Source organism: Xenopus tropicalis, chromosome 2 (genome assembly GCF_000004195.4).
Source record: "Xenopus tropicalis strain Nigerian chromosome 2, UCB_Xtro_10.0, whole genome shotgun sequence".
NCBI lineage: Eukaryota > Metazoa > Chordata > Amphibia > Anura > Pipidae > Xenopus > Xenopus tropicalis.
The window spans coordinates 41,873,981-41,898,628 of NC_030678.2; the positions used below are offsets into that span (position 1 = coordinate 41,873,981).

General features: G+C 39.7%; 1 protein-coding gene across 1 annotated transcript in view; it reads right to left on the bottom strand.

Moving 5' to 3' along the window:
• Positions 1-24,629, bottom strand: part of baz1b (bromodomain adjacent to zinc finger domain 1B) — a 34,237-nt gene extending 9,608 nt beyond the window's left edge. Inside the window, exons 1-13 of the mRNA XM_002933610.5 lie at positions 24,235-24,629; positions 20,220-20,336; positions 19,398-19,542; positions 18,486-18,684; positions 16,996-17,117; positions 15,046-15,243; positions 10,288-11,884; positions 9,047-9,185; positions 8,837-8,958; positions 8,215-8,317; positions 5,232-5,330; positions 4,823-5,000; positions 1,524-1,709 (exon numbers count right to left, since the gene is read on the bottom strand). Of these exons, the coding sequence (XP_002933656.2) occupies positions 1,524-1,709; positions 4,823-5,000; positions 5,232-5,330; positions 8,215-8,317; positions 8,837-8,958; positions 9,047-9,185; positions 10,288-11,884; positions 15,046-15,243; positions 16,996-17,117; positions 18,486-18,684; positions 19,398-19,542; positions 20,220-20,336; positions 24,235-24,359 (3,330 nt within the window). The 5' untranslated portion in view covers positions 24,360-24,629. The remainder of the gene's footprint in view (positions 1-1,523; positions 1,710-4,822; positions 5,001-5,231; positions 5,331-8,214; positions 8,318-8,836; positions 8,959-9,046; positions 9,186-10,287; positions 11,885-15,045; positions 15,244-16,995; positions 17,118-18,485; positions 18,685-19,397; positions 19,543-20,219; positions 20,337-24,234) is intronic.
• Positions 24,630-24,648: the final 19 nt, after the last annotated feature.

The window sequence follows — 24,648 nt, forward strand, 5'->3', positions numbered from 1 at the left end:
CGTCAGTGACATACACATTGCACCCTGTACAACCAACTCATAAGGATAAGAATAACTTGCATTATTTATTTGCTTTTGTGCAAAGTATGTTATCACTTAGGGGCATACGCGTCGCTACGATTTCCCAAAGTCACCCGAAGCTGCCTCTCAAGGAACCGGAAAATCGTAGCCAAGTGTATGCCATCTCATTCCATCTTTACATTGTTGCTGGTGGGATGGCATTGCGGGGAGATTAGTCGCCCGTGGTTACGAACATTTGATGCAGGGCGACTAATCTCCCCATGTGCCACTGCCCTAAGGGTGAGGACACACGGAGCTACTAGTAGCAGCATGGCTACTGAAATAGACAATACTGATAATTTACTGATAATTGTCTCCGTGTCTGTTTTAGCAGAGGCAATTCTCAGTACTGTATATGGCAGGGTATTTTCTGCTGTTTGACACAGAGCTAGTTAGTAGCAGCTACTTTTCACATCTACTAAAAGCCAGAAAATGCCCTGCAACCCTAACAGCTCTTTCGTAGCTGTTGCACTCACGTTGGGCTGGGAGCTAAGAATTTTCAAGAAAAAGTTGCTGCTACTAGTAGCACCATTTGTCTTCACCTTTAGCCATGTCAGAGTGTCTGGCTTGGTAAGTATGGCTGGGCTGGGGGCAGCTTGGGGAACTTCAGGCCCCAAACATTTTGCATGTTGCAACTCATTACTAATACTGACATGTTCCTATGGATTTTTATAGGAACGTGTCAATAACGCTTTAAGCTACAGTGCAAAAGAGATGCCAGCCATACTCTCCTTCAATTAAAAGTACCAAAATTCTTATGAGAAAATCATAAGACCACTGGGAATTCATTCAAACACAATCAAAGGAGCTACTTGTCATTTGCTTGTGCTAGGAAGGTAAGGGCCAAAATAAGAATAAACTTAGCAATAGAGTCTTCTCACTAGAAAAGAAAATTAAAATACTGTGATCAACTTTGATTTTTTTTCTTAACAAAAATGTGCAGTTGTTGCCACCGTGAGGATATTCTCAGTAGGGACAGCTCAGAACACATAAGGTTTACTTTGTAGGGCTTTGTATATATCCTTAAAAGGGGAATGTTCCAACAAGCATAAACAAACTTTATTTTCACCTTCTCCGGGAGCCTAATGTCCTAATCGGAAAAAATGTTTGGAACGTAAACAAAGGCCTCTAAAAATGGCTAATGTTCAGAGACATAATAATGGCCGTATAAGAAACAGTCACTAAAGCATCCTGAACTGCAGATATATTTAAACTAAACTATTTTTCTGCACATTAATTGCATTTTTAAATAAAGGCAACAGGAGTTTTTTTTAATCAAGTGCTGACAGGCATTACGGGGCAAAGGGAAACCACAGGTTTCTCCTAATAGACAGGAAAAAACAACTTAACATTTGTTTAGAATGCCCAGAGGGGTCACAGTATTCTGTCTGGGAAAGTGTTGTGTCTGCTAGCTCGCTGCCAGTGAATGAGAGCTGAGTAAGTACTGTTAACATTAAACATACTTTTGCTTCTTCTGCCATTTTCTTCTCTTCATCTTGCTCTTCTGCTTTTGCTGCTGCCTCCTCTGACTGATGCTTTCGCTTTTTCTGTTTTGGAGCCATAAAACCCTGTAAGAACTTTTTGATGACCGCAGCCTGGAGAAACACTATGCATTCTCCAAAATCCTTAAGATTCTCTAATGTGCGCACCTATACAAAAAAAAAAAAAAAGTCCACAGTTTAAACTTACGGCAAGCCTTCTTAGTCAAAACCTAAAGGGGATGTAAACCTTAAAAATAACTTGCCTGATAAAAAGAAAATGTAATTCCACACTTGCAGTGGTTTTAATGTATATTATGGGACCATAGAAGTTATTTGTTACTATAACTGCTATTGAAAGCAGTATCCTTATTTTATGCACTGGTGGTTTAGACTTTTGAAACAATGAAGCCAGCTGACAGACCTGAGGAAGCATGTAAAGTTAACTTCTGCTACCTGGTTTTAAGAGACAGAACCACCAATGGAGGAAGGGTTAGAAGCAATACTGCTTTCAATAACAAATGACTAACATTGAACATTTTGATGAATATATATTGAATAGTTGTTTAGAATTATGTTTTCTTCATTATGATTCTTCTTGCAAAAAAAAGTCATACAAGTTGAAGAAAACTCACCCTGGCAAGCGAAAAAGACACCCCCAACTAGGGATAAAATATCTGTAAACAAGAAGTCCCTAACTAGGCCTTATACAGAGGCCTGGTTGTGAAAAGGCCAGTAAGTGCTAACTCCCCTGATGGCATGCGCTTGGATACAGAGAGGAGAATCAATCAGTAATTCAGCAAATCTGCTGTCTCCAGTGATTCCCTTGGCCACATATATCCTGTTGTAATGTTGTTCCATCCATCCCTGTATGAATGTTAACTGTTCCTTTTAATATGCATTAGCAGCTTAGCACTGGGTGGAGTAATGAGAAAGGTTGTGACACAGGAAGTGGAAGCGAAGGGGAGGGGACACACTGTGTGGAGAGAGCAGCCATGAATAAAGCGGAGTTCTGCCCTGCTATCCAAGATCTCCATGTGGGTTTTCTAGTTCTGCTACACCTGTGTACCAGGTTATCACACCTGTGAATAGCTAATTCTACTGGAGATTGTGACTTTGACAGAAACCCACAAGAGTTTCTCTGCTTTTAGTCACATCACTGTAAGACAAACAGTGATGTGCAAGCAAGAGAATGTAAAGGTACCTCTTGGGATAATGAGGGCAAAATGTCATAATAGTGCTCTCCTCGTTGATGTGGAAGTCCAACAACTTTCGGCTGAAAGGAGGGCACAGTATGAAGAATAGACTCAGTGATAAACTAGGAAGAGGGGATGGCAGGACAGAGCTCTCGGCATAAAAAAAACCTTTAAGAAGGTAGGCTGTCTCCCATGTGAGCAACAAGAACATTGTGGTCAAGGGCTCAAAAGGAGCACCCAGCAATGCCTTGAGAACCAAGTTAAGGTCTCATGGGACTAATGGAGCTCCCCAAGGGGAATTAGATGTGCCACCAATTGAAGGAAGATTTAAACATTCAGAAGAAACCAGTTTCCTGGTGGCAAGCTCTGTTGAACAAGTGATAAAAATGCTCCGTGTTTGGAAGGGTCCTGAGAAACCCACAACATAAATGAGGGGGCTAAATGGTTTAAAATTCCAGGCATATCCAGGGACCAGAATGCTGTTGCAGCCTTAAGCACCAACTAAATATTTTACTTTGGACTGTGTGAGCCATGGTAAATACCTAAGATGAAATTGGGGAGTGCTTTTCACTGCCAACTTCCTTAATGTCTGAGCAGAGGCATATCTGCTGTCTCCAGTGACTGCCTCCCAGATGTGGGCTTGTTCTGGTCTCCTCAAAACTAATGTCAGCAGGAATATCAGTGTTGTCTGATTACGAGTTGAATATGAGCTCCTTGTAGGTGATGTACACTTTCATGAGATGTGCAGTATAGGGTAGCAAGTGGAGTGCGCGATCAAATTTTGGCGGGAAAAGATGAGACCTAAGCAGGCAAGAGATGTGGGAATCGCATATCCTGCCTCATGATCACAAGATTAGCCACATGGAGTGCGTGCTCTAGAATAGTGCAACTGGAGCACCATTGTGAAGCAGGCCTCTATTGGGGAGTTAGACTTCAGGCTGGGAGTTGGCGATATTCAGTGTGATGGGACACTGACTGTGGGTCCTGTTGCCGTGAGGGAGGCAACATACACATTTGCTGGACAGCCCCTGAACTCCGGCTAGAGTAGCAGGATAAGATCGCATGGCTTGCTCAATGACACTTTTTACCACAGCATCACATGTCCCATGCAAGGGGAAGCCACAAAAGAGTAATTCAATATGGAAAGCTCTAGGTCAAGCCCTGTTGGCAAGATTGACTGGCCAAAGGGGGAAAAAAAAAAATCAAGACGTGATTTCCTAAGAACATTGGAAAAAACAGCCACACTGGAGTCTACTTTCTCAGTGCCCTTCCTCTTAGTGATAAGCTATATCCCATGGTTCCGGTGTCCTACAGACCTTTTCTGCATTGGTCATATACTGTATATACTCGAGTATAAGCCTAGTTTTTCAGCACCCAAAATGTGCTTAAAAAAGTCACCCTCGGCTTATACTCGAGTCGGGTGCCATGGGTCCCTCTAGACTAGCACCCTCTCTCCTTTGTGTGCAAATGAGGCCACCCGCAACCAGACCCTCCAGTGCCCTGGCCTAGGCCCCCACTAGCAATACTTATTCCCCCATACATCCCTCCGGGACTGGGTCTGCTGCCAGTTTGCCAATGTGCAATGAGCGTGGGGTAGTACTCATTGTTTTGTTGACCCTCTTCACCGCTTACAGAGCTAGTTTACTGTATTTCTTTGAAATAATATTGAAAAACATATACCCCACTGATGCCTCAATTAATGTCATTTTATTGGTATTTATTTGATTATTGAAACTTAGCAGTAGCGGCTGCATTTCCCACCCTAGGCTTATACTCGAGTCAATAAGTTTTTCCAGTTTTCTTAGGTAAAATTAGGTACCTCGGCTTATACTCGAGTATATACGGTATGTATAAGAACATTTTTCATCCTGTGTGTAGGCTGCATTTCTACAGTTGGGTATTCTAAGAGCAGCAAAAGCATCAGGTACTATGACACTTGATGGTAATGAAAACATTAGCAGAAAGTTTAGGTTCTCAAATTTCAGTGAATTCAGTAAAGCTGTTAAATAAAATTCCACAACCTTTTTCTTGTAATTCCAACAGAGCTTTCACATTAAACACTGTGGAAGGGTATTTTTTTTTTTTTACCTTTGCTTCAAACTCTGTTGTATCGTCTAGATATCCCAAGCCTCCCTTCTGCAAGCGAGTTGCAACTTCAATGATATCACTACGCAAAAAATTTAAAAGCTCTTGTTGCCCATCACAGGTCTTTAACCCCAAGTTCTGCTTGCGAGCAAGATGAATGGAGTGCATAATGTCCTGATACCTGTGAAAAATACATTGGGTTTTACATTAACATTCTTTCAAATGCAAATAAATGATTATTTACACACAAATTAAATATCAAATAAGATTAGATTATAACATTGCTGTGTACTGCCCATAACTATGCAGTATGGATACAATTTACACAATAAAATGCCTCATCACTGCCTGCCTTTTGTGGAAAACAGCAATTCAGACACATTTATTAAACGGTCTGTTGATATTTTCATACCTGTTTTGCAGGCGCTCTTTTAACTGGCTCTCTCTGAAGCCCTGCAGATGCAGAGAATCCAAAAGCTCATCAAGTTCTTTCTGCGTATCACAGAGAAACCTGCAAAACAAGACTTAATAACTGAAATGCTTTTGAGAAAAGAAAAAATATCCAAACAGGAAAAAAACAACCAAACCAAATTGTCACGTTATATGGCAATACAGTTATTGCTATGTACCACAATTATATACATTGTTATACAGGTTTCCTTATACACAATACATTTGTTTTTAATCAACTCTCTTCTTAAGACTCAAATTAGTGGAAACTGGACAACAACCCTAAAAAAAAGTAAATTTACCTCATAAAAAGAATATGAAGTACAGGTATAGGACCCGTTATCCAGAATGCTCGGGACCAAGGGTATTCCGGATAAGTGGTCTTTCCGTAATTTGGATCTCCATACCTTAAGTCTACTAAAAAAAAAATCAATAAAACATTAATTAAACCCAATAGGATTGTTTTGCATCCAATAAGGATTAATTATGTCTTAGTTGGGATCAGTTACAAGGTGCTGTTTTATTACTACAGAGAAAAGGGAAATCCGTTTTAAAATTCTGAATTATTTGATTAAAATGGAGTCTATAGAAGACGAGCTTTCTGGATAACGGGTTTCCGGATAAGGGATCCCATACCTGTACTACTCATTTTAGCCATCAATTAATGGAATGTACGAACTACTTTCCTTCCTGTTGCTTGGTGTACTCATTTTGGAGCCATAAATCAGTTAAAGGGGAAATATACTACCTGCTAGATTCACAGACCCAACCCTTGTTCTATTATGAGATGAAGTTATGGATTCTGGGATTCTTGAAAGGGGACCTGTCACCCTAAGAAATAATCCCAAATGTATTTCTATCATGTTAGTTGAGCAAAATAAACTTCACTTTATAACTACACTATATAAATAATATAAATCGTGTTTCCTTCAGTTTTGGAATTGCTCATCACAGCAAGCAGGCAGCTGCCATTTTTGTGGACCCAGTTAGTAAGACAAGCTTTGCATCATGCTAAAATCTTGTTTATTATATAGAATGGAGGAACAGATGCCCATGTACATGCATTGGGTACGCAATTAGATAATAAGGTGGGAGGGGAAAGTGAGAAATGCAGTGATATCAAGGTGGTGCTGAATTGTAAGTTAAAGTTATTGTCTGCCCGCCTCTATGCCTAAGACATAGAGGCGGGGCAGGCAATATATGATTGACAGCTGGGGGTTTTAAAAGCCTTTATAATGGGTATGGATGTGTTAATAAAAAAAAGGAATTTGGGTTTCATGTTTAATTTTAAAATGACTACTATTAAACAGCTTTTTATGTCTGGGTGACAGGTCCCCTTTAAGTCCTTCTACTTTTCCATAGTGGGCAATGTGTTTTCTGGATAACAGAGAGGTTCCAAGTCCCAGAATCTATTCACAATGGAATAAGCAGGGGGGGGGGAGCTGTTGGGGAAGATTTTTGTACTTATCGTTAAATCTTTCTTTCTAGTCCTATAATTGGGGGACAAAGGCACAATGGGGATGAATATCCTTGCAGCTTGGAAAAAGGACACCAAGGAAGTAAACTAGCTCCTCCTCCTGCTCAGGGCTTCATCCCCTGCCTACTCTGTTTTCTAACCGAAGAAGAAAAAATCAATGAAAGGAAAAAACACTACTGTGACCAGAGATTGAGCCTTACCCGCACAAAACCCCATTTGCAAGAGCATGTACTACCTCATGGTATTCAGCTGACGAAAATCCCTAACCAAACTGTTGCAAAATGTAACCTTTAGTTATAACTATTACAGGAAGGAAGGTCTGTGTCCCCCAATGATAGGACAAGAGAAAGATTTAACAGTAAGTACAAAAATCTCTCTTCCCTATATTGGGGGAGACAGGCACCATGGGGACATTCCAAAGCTACCCAAAAGGGTGGGACCTTATAAGCCCCGGTGTTCAGGGTAAAACTATCTAACACCTTCCTCCTGAAACTTGCTTCAGCCTAGGCATGTGTGTGTGCCCTGTAGATTCGAGAGAAAGTGTTGGGAGGGCCACACTGTAGCCCTACACACCTGTATACCCCAAGAATGGTGGATTTGAGCCATCTTGGGATGGTGGTCTTGTATGCTTTGAGGCCCTTTTGGGCCCCTTCTAGCAGCACAAATAGGGTCTACTTTTCAAAATTTCTGTGTTGCTCCAATGTAGGTCCAGAGGGAATGGACCACAGCAAGATTGTGCAACCTTTTATTGTAAGGATTCTTGGGGTCTGGACAAAAGGAAGGAACAACTAGTTCCTTATTGATATGGAATTCCGACCCCACCTTTGGGAGGAATTCTGAAGTCAGTCTTAGCACTACCTTGTCGGCATGGAATATGGTGAATAGTAACCTGTAGGACAGTGCCGCCAGCTCTGAGACACGTCCGGCTGAGGTCATAGCAAACAGAAACCTAGAAGTTTGTGAGAGTAACGTATAGTATCTATGGGCTCAAATGGGTCCTCCTCAAGAATAAAGGACCAAGTTAAGATCCAAGTTAAGATCCAAAGGCGGAACGGGCTATTCGTAAGATGGAGGCATTCCTATGGCGTCCTGTAAGAAAGTCTTGATGCTGGTGTGCAGCGCTAGCTGTTGTTGGTATAATATGGAAAGTGCCGACACCAGCAAGATAGGGCTACCTTGATGTAGCTCGGTACTGGGAGCTACTTTAACTACTTAGTGTCCTTTCTGCAGCATTTGATTCAGCAAAAATAATTTATGTACAGCCAAACCAGTTCAAAACACTAAAAGGCATGACACTTAATTTTCACGTTTATATATGAAATCTAGGTTTCATTTCCAGACAAATTTTTAGAAGAATTTGAAAAAAAAAAAAAAAATTCAAAATGGCATCTCTAAATGTAATATTAATGTGGAGAGCTGGATTTATCTAATAGCAACTAAACACTTTAATATTAAATAGAAAACTCACCATAAGTTCTGCCCCTGTTTGGGCACAGTCATCTCTACCGTTTTTCCCTCTCTTTGCGTAGAATCATCAGGGCAGCCAACACTACTGTCTGCATCTTCACTTTCTGAGAAGACAGTATAAGAGCAATTACTCATTGTTAAAGTACTCCAGTGGCACAGCTTAGAGAACACTGAACAATTGGTAGAGGTATAGGATCCCATATCTAAAAAGCTCAGCATTACAGGAAGGCCATCTTCTATAGAGTCCATTTGAAACAAACAGTAATACTAATTTTTTTAAAAATAATTCCCTTTTTCCCTTTACTGTTGGGCATGTAGCATCTGAGGCATATTCCATTTTTAAGCCAATATTTTAATGTATGATTTTTACTGCATTTAGTAGGGGATGTAGCAAGAATCATTTCCAGCTAATAACTATTTTTATTGTGTGTTCTGATGAATCCATGCAACCTGCTTTCTAATTCTCTAAGGAGAATACAACTTAACATACTTAAAACTTACTTAAGGTCAAATCAGGGTTTTTTTTTTTTTTTTAAATAATGACAGCATAGACATAACATGCTGGTTATTCTTAGCCATCACAATGATTATCTGTCAGTAACATTTTTTTTTTTTTTAATTACCTTCAGCATCTTGTTCATATTCTTGCTCAGATTCAGGTGGACTAAACCTGTAATTAATGCTGTCATGCACCCAGCCTTTTTCAATAAACAGTCCAGGAACTTCATCTGAGAACAGCCAATACCTAAAAAGCAAAAACAGGTTATGAGGTTTGTGCATGCGAGTTACATGTCTAGTCTATACATTGACAGATTATCTGTGAAGCATCTCACCTGTTGTGGTTGCGGTCTGTGCCAAGTGGAGACCTTCTCAAAACTAATTTTGCTTTTGCAATGCCTTCATGAAATGCTTTCTCAGCCGATGCTTTCTGCTTGCGGGATCGCTCTTCTTCTGCCTCCCTTTCCAATCGTTCTTTAATGCAGAAACAAAATGAATATACTTATTAGGTTATATGAGATGCTGACAAACTACTGTCTATAATACACATGCTTGCAATAAAGTACAGTTATACAGAAGGAACAATAATTTATATACACATAAAGGAGAAGGAAAGGTGTAATCACTGGGGGATGCCAAAATGTTAAGCACCCCCCAGTGATTGTATTCACTTACCGGATAAGCCAGCTGCTATTTCTGTTAGCAAAAAACTGCACCGGCCCGGGGTACATGCAGGTGAAGGATCCCTTTGTCTTTTTTATTGGGCTGGCTGCACACACACAGTAGAGCGAAGCACCACCCCAGGGTATCAGATAATCACCGGGGGGCGAGTTTAACCTTCCTTCTCCTTCAGTTTGAAATGCATTGCATCTCAGTAGCTCTGTTATAAAGCCAACTAGGCAATTTTTACTATGTTTAGACTACCGATACCTTCTATATAGGAGGTACCATCTGCAGACCTGCAATTGACTGGGCCACGCATTCATGAGATCTGCTAGTTTCACCCTTTAGCTGATCAGTGCAGTTTGGTTATCAATGTATAGCCAATGCCCATGGACATACTGGCTGGATATATAAATATATAGCATGGCCACCTTTGTCTCTTACTTAAGAATTCTTAATTTAGGGTTCATGATCCAAAAATATCAAAATGCATTTTGCTTAATTTCAAATTCAATGAAGTTTAATTTCTTTCTACAACAGAAAAATAAATAAAAGCTTAAAAGGCTATGTTACATCAAAAAGTGACAATATTTTTATCTTAAGTGTGGTGTCATTCCACAGCTCTGCAGGGAGCATGAATGGCATTCAACCCGTTTATTTTCCTGTTTAAGAACTAAACTCACTGCATTCTATATAACTTGTTTCCTATGGAACCGGTGCCTTTTTGCCCTATTTCAACTTGAATGGCTGCCTCCATGGCTACACAGCAGCTTATTTGTATAAACTATAACGGTTCTATAGCCAATACAACATTTTAACCAGTGCGTTTTTTTTTTTAAATGCATATAGAACCCTTAATTTTTGGTGTCACTGTTTCTTTAAGAAATATTGCTTTAACAAAAATAAAGATTACCTTTTGTTAGTTTCTGGTGTTCTTCCTTTTCCTTTTTGGCCTGTATGGCTTGCAGCCTCCGGCTCTTTACTGCGCTGATCATGTCTTCTGTATCATTATCCTGTTGCATGGTGTTAGTCTTCTCTTGCTTTTTCACAACCTTTGAAGCCACCACTTCCTCCTTTGGCTTCATACTTCCCTGTTCTTTTCGTCTCTGTTTCTCAGCCCGTTTCTTATCATTTTCCTCCTTAAGTATAGCCAGCCTTTCTTTCCACAGTTCACCTGAACGTTGCTGTTTTGTATCCACATGATCTTGCACAGAGTAAGTCATTAGAATGCGATGGCAGAGAGCAACCAGGATATGAAGTTTCTCCTCTGTTGTTAATTCAAAAAACTCCGACGTCTCCATCTTCTCAAGATACTCATCTTCCACCTCGTCATCTTGGTAGACAGCAGATCCCTCACTATCTTCATCTTCTTTTTCTGTGGATTCACTTTCCCCCGCTGGAGAATCAGATTTACGTAAACAAAGGCGAACCAACTCTGAGGCAGAGTGTAATGTGAGAGGAATCTCTGATAATTTCATGCCAAGTTCACCATAGTCCTCAGCAATCTCATCCTGCAGGAGTGTCTGAAGTAGCACAACAAGTACTCTGTTAAGGTACATGAATCCACCCTTCTCTGCAGCAAGAGCTTCCATTATGGATACTGCAGTCACTGGGTACTGCCCATCTGGTAGCAGCAGGTCTGCATAGCCACTGAGAAACTCTATCACCATTGCTACATCCCCAAACAAAGCATTTGGTAGTCCCTCTGGGGTGTCTACAAGTTTGAAAGTTGGTAAGCTTTTACCAGTGAGCTCCTGATCTTCATATCGCTTTTGTTTTTCCAGACGTTCCTCTCTCTCCTTCTGTTTCCGTTCCCGAGCCTTCTCCTTAATACGGGCTTTTAACGCCTCACGCTTTTTGCTCATGTATTCTTGACGCTGCTCCTCTGTCATCACTGCCCACTGCTTGCGATGTTCAAGCAGTTCATAGCGTTTCTGAACTAGTTCTTGAAGCTCATCAGGCAGCCTTTTGCGGTCTTCAGCAGACAGCATTCGAGCCACCTTAGAAATCAGTGCAGACAGAGCGCTTTTACGGTCTTCACGGTTCTTGTTGTCACGGTAGTAAGAGATTAAGTGGAGAGCAGCAGGGGGTAGGTATTTGTGGGGTTTGCTGCTTGACCTAGGTGTGCTTGCACCCCCTTTTTGGGCCCGGGACACTTTTGGAGTTGTTTTTGCCATGTCCAATAAGGTCATTTGCTTTAACTTTGGGCTCTTTAACCCTTTTTTAGGAGAGCGAGCCTTGCCAGAAACTTTTTGGCCATTCAGTAGCTGTGACTTGCCACTTTTAGGTTTCTTCTTGTCCGATTTCTTGCCTTTTTTGTTTAAGTTTGCACCATTCATTAACTGCATTTCTTCTTCTGAAGAGGAACTGGTAATCCCCGTTTTCTTAAGGTTCACCTGACACCACGATGATGGGCTAAGTGGTGATTTTTTACTTTTCTTAGCTGGTTTATGGTCAGGGGATCCCAGACTCTTCCTTTTTGTTGCTGATGATGGATTTAGAGTCATATACTGCAAAAATAAAAACACAGCAGAAGTAAATAGTTAAATCGAAGCGAAGCTGCCATAAATATTGGGTTACGTGGCACAAGTTTACTGTATTATGCCTTTTGGCTGCCAAATGCAGTCTTAATATCGACCAACATGTCTGAAGTGTACTACACTGACCTGCATGGGGCACAGGCATCAGTGCACCCACTAATGATAAGCCATCCTACCTTGTTCAGTTTTGGATCATTGAACACAGAGAAGCAGCAGGATCAGACTTTTGTAGTCCAAGTATTTGCACAATGTTGAATTGGATAATATAAAATAAATATAAGCCTTTTTTCGTATAACTATGCTACTTTATTATGGGTCTGCAACTTATCAGAACTTACTAGGGGGAATGCAAGGATTAAAGGTACAATATAAGTACAAACTCTTCATATTAGGAAATGGGAAGTTATTCCCCATATTTTCTGGGCATATTAGCGTCCAAAGCTCCAAGGGGAATTGCACAACACACTATACACGAATACTGAACCTTTTAAATACAGAAAGGAGTGTTGAAAATATAGGACTTAAAAATCCAGTTTGTGGTGTGGATGTGGTAGAGAAGAGAATGGTAACATCATGTCATAGTAAGGGACAAGAGTTGCTTTTTATTGCTGCAACACTTGAAGCCCACAAGGACTGTATGCAGAAATAAACTTTTGTAAGATTTTATACTATGGACTCACCATCCCCAAACAAGCAATTTCAACATCCCAAGAATACGGGACATGAGTTCAAAAGTTCTTAAATACTTAGAGCATGTATTTCTGGAAACTACATTAGCAGTTAGTTCAATTACATGCATATTTCTAAACACACCAGTAAGTGCATTATTGGCTTTACCTTGTAGAACTGGTCACTTACTGGTAACAGTGATTACTGTTTGTGCACTGTGTAAATCTATTGATAGGCCAACGGAACAGACCTATATATACATGGGCTCCATTTTACGGTCTGCCCACTCTTACTACATTGAGCACTCATTGTGCCCGTTGTCTTGCAGTTTTAAGATGCACTGTTAATCCTCTTTTAAATGTTAAATCATGTGAATTTTTTCCTTAAGATGAGAATGCAGCACACTCGAATAGTGTGGAACTCTTAGGACATCAAAAAAATGTATCTGTTTTCCACCAACACCACATTTTTCCTTAAAGGTATACTGTCATGATTTTTATGGTATACTTTTTATTCCTTAATTACACTGATTACATAGCAAATAATTCACTCTACCATTTAAAATCTTATTCTTGAACCAAAAATTTTTTTTTTTTAGTCGTAATATTGGTGTGTAGGCAGCCATCTCAGTGCATTTTACCAGAGTCTGAGCTTTCAGAAAGAGCCAGCGCTTACACATTAGGAACTGCTTTCAGGTAACCTATGGTTTCTCCTACTCCCTTGTAGGTGGAGGAGTCCCAAGCCAGACTTGGATTTCTTACTACTGAGTGCTATTCTCATATCTACTGGGAGCTGCTATCTTGCCCCCCCTAAGTGTCCCTTAAGGGCAAAGACAGATGGGGTAATTAGTTGAAGCGACTTTTTAAAACACCAGTCATGGTGACAGAAAACACAGTTGCAGAGACTAATCTTTGTCGAAGAATCTCCCTTGTTGCGAGCGACTAATCTCCCCGAGATGCCATCCCACCGACATAAGCGGCGTGGCGATTTGCCGAACTCACCGAAGTTGCCTTTAGAGGAAACTTCAGTGATTTTGTCGCTGCGTATGCCATCACACCTGCGATTTACAACCTTGCCGGTGGGATGGCATTTCGGGGAGATTAATCTCCCCGTTTTCCACGGCCCTAACTTCCTGAGAAATGTACCGTATGGAACTAAGCACATGAATTTTGCATAATGCAATTAGTCGCTGCAGCTAGATTCTAAATATCACAGCGACTAATTGCCTCATCTGTCGTCACCATATTGCCCCTCCCTGTGCAAATAAGCAAACAAACCAGTCAGTCCTGAACAGTCAGTGGTTACAACGACACACATATATACAAACATATATCATAGATTAGCACGATAAGCAAGATCTGTTCACCGAGTTGCTGAACATGTGGCATAATCCATATTGGTTGTAAAACAATCCTAGTGGGTTTTTAAATTGGAAGATCATCTTAAGAGTGACCATGACATTACTAAGCACCGTTACAGCTTCATAATTTGTTCCAAAAATATCAAACTAGTATAATTTTGGGACTGAAAACAATATTTTATGTTCCCTTTATATTGTACACAATGTTCCAGTATCATCAAGGGCAAGGAGTTTGTACATCCAGCCACAGGGAAGATGATACAATTACAGGACTACCATTCATATATCTCAAAATTTGTGACCTGAAATGCTGAAATATGTGCTGAAATGTCAGTGCGGTCTCATCTATATAGATGAGACCATGCAGACGGTCAAGCCATGTATATCACAACATAAACCTGCTATTAAATTGTGAATTATAAAACAACCAGCTTATAAACACTTTATAGAATAGCAACACAGAGCAGGTCAGCTGAGATTTATGGTTTTGGAAGCGACCTTCCTTTAAAATGTGGAGGAGACAGAATTATGACTGAAAAAAGTGAAGTGCGCTGGATACACAATTAAATTCTCTGCAGGATTAAATAAAGATTATGATGTTTACGATCTGTATTTATTCTTAAAATAAGAGTTCATGTTGCAATTACTTTAGAGTACTAAGTGCAATGTGAAATTTAAGATATAATGTATTCCAATAACATATATATAATATATGAGGATGGATGGTCATTTCCTATTAGATTTCTTTAAATGCTGTGCAAAGAGCTTGTAGTAAGATAACTTTTGGGCTTGAGAAAGGGAACTTTGAATACCCGAAACATTGCCAGATGCCATAGTATGCTTTTTTGCATTCATGATTGATGCACAGGATTTATGTGCACAGGATTTTTAATACAGTTTTCTGAGCAATGAACTGCTTGAGTGCTGCCTAATTGTAAAGAAAATGTGTATATATATATATATATATATATATATTATATATATATATATATATGTTAATATAAAAAAATCTCCAAATAAATACACACTTGAACAGTAATTGACTGAAAAAGATGAAAAAGATAAAATTACATAACCTGATACTATGATTCAAGATACTTACTTTATGTGGATCCAATAAGAAATCACTGAATTTGCTTGGTAGAGAATACTTTTTCACCAGTTCATCCTCTACCACCCAAGGTGCATTCTCTCCAGTGCCAAGGCGGAGTGCATTATGTCGAATGAAGTATCTAAGGATTTCTTTGTTCGGGGGGCGCTCTGAGCGATACAGACTGTCAACAGGAACAAAGCTGATTACCTGGAGGATGAGAAGAGCCGTTATTTAAAAACAAAAACGGTAAAAATCTAACTTTACCTAGTACCAGTACCTTGTATCAGTTATTGGTTGCTTGTTATACCATTCTGTATGTTAAATGTATAAATCCATTATTGTACAGTACTGCAGAATGTGTTTTAAAAATACATGTTAACTTCCAAGCAGTAGCATCTTACACATCTAAGCCAACAAGAAAGAAGCCATCTTTTTCAATTACCAGACCACTGCCTTTTACATAACTACAAAGTAAGCTAAAAAGAATACATAAATCCATCTTGGTCGGCACTTCAAAAGTTTACAAAGGAACAGGCAAATAAAAAGGTTTTTTATTTTTTAACCCCACCAATGACTCGTACATAATCTCTGGCTATGACATCCCCTACCAAAAGGTCCTTTATAGAGGGGAAGGGGGGGGGGGGACAGAAAACTTACAAAAAAAATCCCAAAGCAAATAAACACTATACAGCTGTGTGGATGGTCCCAATTAGGTATGAGTGAAGCTTGGCAGATTTGCTTTTCAGCGCCGGATTTCAACTTCAGGCGCCCCAAGGCCACCCCCATTCTGCCCCCGCCCCCCCCCTGCACATACGCAAACTTTCAAACTCCCATACGGAGCAGTAGGGAGAGGTCCCCCTTGCTCTGTATGGGAGCAAATTTTCAATTTGCACCCAAGTTTATGCCGCCCTAAGCTCGGGCCTTTGTGGCCTCACGACAAATCCGGGCCTGTTGCTGTGAGTTTGCTCCATTTCCTTTGGACAGCCTAAGCAAGCAGGACATGCAATCCAAACACATCACCTACTTGCCCTGGCTGTCATATCTGTGGGCGATGCTTGAGCAGAGCAGCTCACTCCTGTTTAACAGAAGCATTGTTGTCATTTCTGTTCTTAATGCCAGTGCCATGCAGTAGAGATCACAGGCTTTGCAGATATATGACAAGCAGAGCTCCCTAGACAAATATTTTCTGTAAATTTGTCCATCGCAAAGTTCTCCACTCACCGCTTGTCCCAATATATGCACTTTAAAGCTCAACTGAATAAATTAAAAGTTTGCCTTTGAGTTAACTCACAGTAAAGAGACTGAAGTTTATATAAGCACAAGGCTAAGGGAATGTAAGAAAATGAACTGCCTTGCATCTCAATTTTACAATATTAAAAAGAAAAAAAATCTATTTACCAGTGCCAGTATCCCTTTAAAGAAGGAAAGGCTAATAAAGAGTTAATCTCAAGCTGCAGGCATACCTTCAGTTGTCTCAATAGTGCCCTTAAGTATCCCCATATTTCACCTGTTCAGATGATCAGAAGCCAAACAGGAAGAAAAAACGCTGAGCTGTGTAAAGGAAGTTCCCATAATGCCTCACTCCTGCACCAAGACCGAGACCAAGTGAACATGCTCAGTTTATAAGACTGAGTCAGCTTCCTGCTGACTGGCTCAGATCCACATTCCTAAGTGGGGGGGGGGGGGGGGGGGGGGGAGTGAGTTCTTAGCATTCTTGAGGGAGAGGGGAGCAGGAGAGGGGAGAGAGCAGAGAGCTGTGTCTCTCTGGCACATGAGTTACAGACAAAACAAATCTTTTGACAGAGAAGTCAGTGCAGCATTTCTGTGAGTGCTTATGGCTGTATGTTTACATAGACCTTTCTGATAAAGCTTACTTAGTTTTTACCTTTCATTCTCCTTTAAGCTTGCATGAAAAAGGGGGAACCCACAAAGCTTTCTAAGCTATGGTATATGGCTTACCTTGTCTTCATTGAGAAGTTTTACATCATATTTGTGAGGAAGGAATTTAGGTGGGACCCACTTTTTCTCTTCTTTTTTTAAACTTGCAGGAAGCTTACGTGGTGAACGTCGTGCTCGGTCACCTGATAACGAGAGGATTACAAGATATCATTAATTCTTCGTTAAAAACATATTTAAGCTAGTTTGCTATTTTCAGTTACTCATGTGGTTCAGAGCCACGCATCAAAAGATTTTAGAACCAGTGGTTTCTACTAACCTGCTGTATTTACCTTCATGGAGGGTAAAAGGTTCTAGAATTCTGTAAGCTTTGGTTCAATGCTACAAATGTTCTTAAAAGCCATAATGTATTTGTGATGTTGATATTATCCCATTATGTATATCTGCGATGTTTCTCATCAGAAAATTAGGTCCACTTGTATTAAAGAGAACTTAGGAAGTGGAAGTGGAACAAAAAAAGTGGTTCTCTATCCATGTTCTCTAAAGTGACTTTTCTGCACTGTTCTTTTAGCACAACAATTTAAGTAGAACATTTACTTTTTCTATATTACCTCTACAAGGCAGCTGCTGTGACAGATTATATTGTGGCCTAAAAATAAAGGAAACGTAGGCTACTGTGGCTGTTAACATGCTCACGTTTGAACTGACCTCAGAAAGAAGTCCAATGCAAATGTTTGATACAGAATTCAATACAGCATTGTTAGTCTGGCTTATCTGTATTATAGTCATCAATTAGATATAGCTGCAGGTTTACAGATATTTCTTTGCTACTGAATGCTGCATTGAAAGTTTAGTTTGGGGGTTGTCACTTTAAGAACTTAGCAGTTAGGCTTACTGTTGTATAAGATTGTCAGCCAGTTCTTAAAAACATCTGCATGTCAGTTGATTCATTTTTCTGCTGAACACTTTTTGAAACAAAAGGTACCAATATGCACTTAATATGATACATTTATTTACATAGTAATATTAAATCAAAATATAAAGCTATTACACAGGGATTTAAGAATAAAAGTAAACAAGTCAAAATTTGTACCCACAACTGATGCTTTCAAGACATTTTAAGCCATTGCTGGAGACAATGCTCTCTTCCCAAGGTAGTAAACAGACCAATATTTTAGAGGGGACCTAAGAGGACCAGAACTTGGGGATGCTCACAAACTTCCCATGGTTTCCAAACTCAAGTTTGTGGACATCACTTTCATGATTGTATAGGAGGGCATGATATTGACTATTAGTTTTATAGATTCATATGAACCAGATCTAATTAAAACAAATAGCTTAAATTTTAGCTACGTATGTGCTGGTATATAGCCGGGCCTTTCTATAAACTATATGAAAGCAAGCAGATGAAGAGTAAGTTAACTGGCCAAAAGCTATCAGCTATAATCACTGATGAACGACACCAATAGATGGCAACACAAAAAAAATTGGGCTTAATTTATGTAATTAATTTAAGTAATGAACTTAATGGAAAAAAATAGTACAATACTTACTTTCCCTTAAGCTACTCAAGCTTTCCCGCCTATTACTCTCCTCCTTCAGTTGGATGTCCTGAGCCACCTTGTTGGAGTTCTCTTTGTCACTGGATGGAGAGTCACAAGAACCCTCAGACTTTTTCTCAGAAGCCTGTTCCTCTTTCTCTAATGGGTGCACTTTAACAATTGTTACACGCAAATACTTTTCTGGCCCAACCTTTAGAAAAAAAAAAAAGTTTTCTTAGTATACTGCACTGCATTTTAATGGTCTAAGCACACAATATACCACATGAAACACACAACAAAGGTAAGGTATGTATAGTATACCTACATCACACACAGCCACACTTGGGACAATAATAGCTGCTTGAAAGTCCCAGAACATCACACTAGCATAAAATAGATAGGCAGTGCAAAATAAAAAATATTTTCTAAAAATGTAATCTATAAAGGCTGGAGTGAGCAGATGTGTAATCGCTAAAACACTACGAACCTCTTAGTCAGTCACATGGGACATAAACATTTACTTAATTTGAGAGCATGCAGGTCAAAATCAAAAGCAAACTAACTGAACAGTTATGTCCCATAGTTACAGTTTAGAGAGCTGTAAAGGAGGAAGTAGTGTTCTGGCTATTATGTTAGACATCCATTCACAGCAGCCTTTAGGGTGAAGACACACAGAACGATTAGTCACCACAACTGATTTACTGCTGTAGGTTAACACACGTGTCGCAATGACTAATAACGTGGTGTTAAGCTGGCCTGATTAGTCGCCGTGACTTTTTAAAAAGCTGTGCGTTATTAATCGCCCCATGTGTCTTCACCGTTATAGATTACAGTTTTGGTTAACTAAGTTGTTTACCCAGTTTCATTTTGAAACTAAACTGTTTCTTTAACACTGCTGTTAATGTAAAACAATCAGGAACATACCTCAAAGTCACACTCTTCTCCATCAGCATATTTAGTCATGATCTCCATCCAGGACTGGTCTACCAACTTGTCCAAGGAAATGGTGTTATGATGAACCATCTCCAACACCTGTTTCTCATACCATACTGGGAATTCCTCTTTTAATCTAAAAACAGAACACAAAGGTTATTTTGATCCAGTCAGTGTCACTTAAATATTTAAATTGCTTATAAATTAAGCAGCAGTGTAAACCACTAAGGCAGCCATCCATGTGGATAGCAATTGTTCAACTAAACCACTTTTCAGGTTACAACAATGAAAATATATGCAGTCTTTAGGCAGCTTGGGTGTCCTGCCATCTAAAAAAGAAGAAAGGGCTTCTGCTGCATGAACTGACTACTGACCAAGAGTTCTGCAGAAACTAAACAGTTCCATTTCCATCCTAGGGAGATAACCACTTCAATACTGAAATAGTTGGTTTCCCTTTAAATGCACACAAACGTATGTATTTTGGTACTGTATGTTTTATCCTTCATTTAATATACAATTTATTTATAATATTTTTTCCTTTATATACTACTTGGTGGCAGAAAGCAGTGTTTTTTTTATTACAAGTGGGCTGGGTTAAAAAAAAGGTAAGAATAGAAAAAAATATATATATAAGGGTCTTGTACAGTAGTCTTTTAACAAAATTTTAAACATGTTAAAAGTATGGGTGAATAAAGATTGTTCCTTCATTTAGAAAATATTTACACCACTGGGGTGGTGTTTTTATCCACCAGGCTTCTTTAGCCCCCATTGTAAAAACTGGTACCATTTATTAAAGAATGCAGTTCTACTTACAATTCTGTAACTTCCTGCTCCTCATCCCAGGCCTCTTTGTGAGTCAGCTGACTGCTTCCTGTACTCTTACATGTCCAGATTCTCTCTGCATAGCGCTCCAGGCGTGACTCATACTCTCTGCACAATGCCAGTTCAGGAAGATAACAGCTGAATATGTTTTAAACTCCAATGCCCATAGCCTATTCAGGAGTTTGTGAGAAAACCCAATACAAATACACTCGTCTTATAGAAAAATTGTGGAAATGTTTATCTTTAAAAGTTCAGTGCCACATGTTTACTTTTTATAACTTTATTTACAATTTTAAAATGTCTGTATAAAAATGTTTTTCTTCTTCTTCTTTTTAAAGTTCTCTTTATAATTAACTGAAGAATATGTGGGATGAGATCACAAAAAATTAACAGGGTGTCAGTACACGTTGATTACAAAGTTTATTCTAAACATCTACATTACATTTTATTGCAGCGAGTGTTGTGTCTTAATCCTAAAAAATATTCTGCTGGAATTACCTCGTTTCGTATGATATTCGGTGCGTGTATGGCAACTCGGCAAGGCGACCTATATCGCAGGAGGCTGCTGATATCGGTCGACTCGCCGATCGGCCAGGTTAAAAGATTTTGATCGGGCACCGTAGAAGGCGTCTGAGCAAAATCTGCCTTCAGGGCTGAATCGGCAGAAGGAGGTAGAAATCCTATTGTTTCTACCTCCATATCTGACGATTCAGCCCTGAACGTTAGTGGAGGATTGGAACGATCTTTGATGCGACAGATGGTCACACGAAAGATCAAAAATTGCCACGTGTGCGGCCACCTTTAACCAAGCTCATGGTTTGAACTCTGATCCTGTGAATTTGTTAACTTTATTCACACATATTGTCCTGTTTATTGAAAAATCTAGTGACTATTAGTGTAAAGCTAAGATTTTTTTCCCCAGTTAGCTTCTGCTGAAATACATCAAGCAGCAGGGACAAACACATTGCAGGAAGAAAAGCAATCTGCTTCTGACTATCACAATGGCTACTGACAATAGGCAGACTGATGGTGTCCCCCAAACAGCTACAATAACAGTCCTGTTTTCACCACATTAGTTATTCCTACTTAGTGACAATGATTTTTACTAGTTTTGCTTTATGCTGGGTTATTTAATAAGGAACAAATAAATGTTACTGTATATGCTAAAGATGCATGTCATATCAAAGGCAAATTACACCCATGGAATCTTACAATTGTAACTTTTCATAGTAAAAGACACTTGGTAACAAAAGCAGCAACTGGCCAAAAGACACACACATTTGCAAGGATAACCCCAAATTAGAATTTTCGTATTATTTACCCCATTGGGTGTGGTGTTAAGTGAGTCAACTGGGCCCCCCAATGCCTTAAAACATTATATCAGTCTCTATTTGGATTAACATTTATGCACATGACCTACTTTTGTAGAGTGCTGCACAACATATGGTAGCTTTAAACACAAGTTAACACTACTGTTCAGAGGAAGAAATGTGATACTGAAGTATAGCCCAGGGCTGCTCTAAGTCGGTGTACACAGAAGATTGCTGCATTAGTACTTATTTAAATAAACCACTAATTGTCAGGAACGCCAACTAATCTAGTCTTAAGACAGACACCCTCGATAAAGCTTACATGAAAGAAAACTCTTCTTTAATAGGCGTTATTTGTAAATCAGTGTTTATTTTCAATCATAAAACCACTGCATCCACTTTCAACCAAAGGGCATAAAAGAGCGGAAACACATGGGGTGACAGCTGAAGGGCCTGTGATTACACAAAGCTCTGGGTGGCTAACTGATGCTCAGTTCCAATATATTTCTGGATAACAGAACACTCTTCATGGCTTGAGAAGCTTTTGTTCTGGGTGCCGCAAATTTCTAAAATTTGTGGGCCAATCTGCATTAAAAAAAGAGCCTTAAATGCCCTAGAATATAAAGCGCCAATTTTACAGAGACTGCCCATTTGAAATGAGCTAAAAAAACAAAAACAAACAGAGGCATGCATGTACAGCACAACACAAATCACAGGGCTCAGTTCCCTGCACAGAATGCATGAGATCCCTTAAAAAATAAGTTATGTAACCTGAAAACATCTTTTTTCATCTTTTTAGATTTGCCTATTTTCTGGCCAATTAAAAGATTAAGGGGCTTATTCATTAAACTATGATTTTTTTGTGGTTAAAATTACAATTGCAAAAAATTTGGAGTAACCACGATAATGTCACGAACATTCTTTTATCGGTCGTACAAAAATATTGTGGTTGCATTCATAAAGTCACAAAATTTTCAGATCCGAACAACGCAAAAACCTTTCTGCCTTTGAAACCTTCAATATATGATTTTGGAAGCCTTACATAGATAAAAAGAGTCACGATACCAAAGCTCGAATGAATTCCGAAACGGTCATAGTATTTACGAAAAATACGACTTTTTCATGGAAGTTAACAAAAACCACAAAAAAAGTAGTGGAATTTTTGCTAAATTATCACGGACATTACAAAAAGTTCTATAAGTTAGAAAAAATACGATTTTTTTTCTCAAATAAAAAAAATTGTGGTTTAATGAATTGGCCCCATAGACAGGGATGCACAACCTATGACCCTCAAACATTTCAACTACAGCTGTTGGATCCCTGGATGTAGCGCAACAGAGATGGACACTAGATTTTTAACTACAAAGCAGTGCATGCAATGTCAAATTACCCAAGAGAGGGAAACAACAGCCCATCATACTGGCTCCAGTCATGGTTTGTTTCCAAGAAAACAGAATGCTGTATCGCAACTTACATAACAAGATAACAAAGGCAGAACGTTAGACCGGGTCTCCACTAGAGGGGGCTCACCAGTTGCCAGTTTTAGGTGTAGTTTACCTGTAAGATATTCTAAGACAACTAGCAACTATTTGAATTAACTTTCTCAGGAGACAAAAGGAATTCTGGGAATGAATTTGCTTACAGGGTAATAAAAAATAACAAAAGTGGTATAAAGGTGATACCTTTATTGGCTAACTAAGATAATCATAGCAAGCTTTCAGAACATTTTAGTTCCTTTTTCAAGCCGATTACAATGAAGCTGTGGTGCTCTCCGATATATATATACACACAACATTCAGCTCATAGATCAAATAACCAGAAAAAAAGAATATCTATGTGGAAGGTGTTAACAAAGTCATATAAAGGGGGGGGGGGGGGGGGTGCAAGGGGCTGGGAATGAATTTGAAAGGGCTTTTGAAAGGGTTTTTAAAGCAAAGCAGGATAATAGCTGATCAGATTCCCAACTACAGACCAGTTTCACCCTCCTTGGGATTCATCAGCATATCGGAGGATTTTCTAATCAGTTTACGTAATGCCGGGACAAATCATAAGGGTTGAGGAGACCACCTCATACATATATACAAAAGGAATTCTGGGAAAAAATCCCAAAGAGCTCCATGAATATGCCATTTACATGGGTTTATCCTGCTTTTTCTTAGTAGTAATCTAGTGTAGAATTCCAGCAATGAACTGGTTTCTAGGGACCCATTTGCCTAGCAACAAGGCAGCGCTTGACAGACTGAATGAAACATGAACAGAAGACAGTCTGATGAGAAAGATAACAAAAAGAAACAATAAAAATCTATGTTCAAAGGTCAAGCGTTACAGTTGCGCGTATTTTAAAGTGAACTTTAGAAAGTAGAAGAGTAAACCAAAGAATTAAGCGATTAAAGAAGAACTATGAAATGATGAAGACCAACAAAAAGTTGCCAAGCGAACATTGTATAAGGTACAGGAGTTAGCGGAAAGGCGGCCTATCGCTTTAAGTAGAAGTCCCTACATGCCCGATGACAAGTTCCGCGTTCGCAAGCTGGCTGCTGCTGCCAATAGCCATCACTTTCCCCACGGCAGCTCTACAGCGCCAAACCTCCTCCTGCACAGAAAGATGCGGCTTCTCCTCTATTCCCAGCAGCCTCTCTGGCACTGAGACGTCCCCTGTACTGCCCCGGTCCTACTGCCAATGAATGAAAGGATACTCTCGGCTCCTGAAGGCTTCCTTGCTGTGCTCTATGATGTACACTTCCTCCTCGCCTTCGCCGGGAGGTGCTTCGCTCAGCGGCTTGGCCAAAGGGAAAGGCTTGCGGCCCAGCAGCGGCGCCATCCCGGGAACAAGGCGAGAGGCTGCGTGCGTGTGGAGACAGCGGTAGCTGCCCTAAGCCTTAGGCCGGGGCTCCTTCCCTCCTCAGTGGATGTTTAGTCCCGCCTGTCACTTCCAGCCCCCAGCCGGTTTCCCGCTCTGGTAATGCACACAAAAAAGAGAAAGAAGGGATTGAAAAATGGCGGGAGATTCCCTTCCGCCGCCGGCTTACTCCTCCTCTTTCCACTGGCACATACAACCATGAAGATGGTTACCGAAAGATTCCGCCCACCTTATTTTAGTACCAATTCCT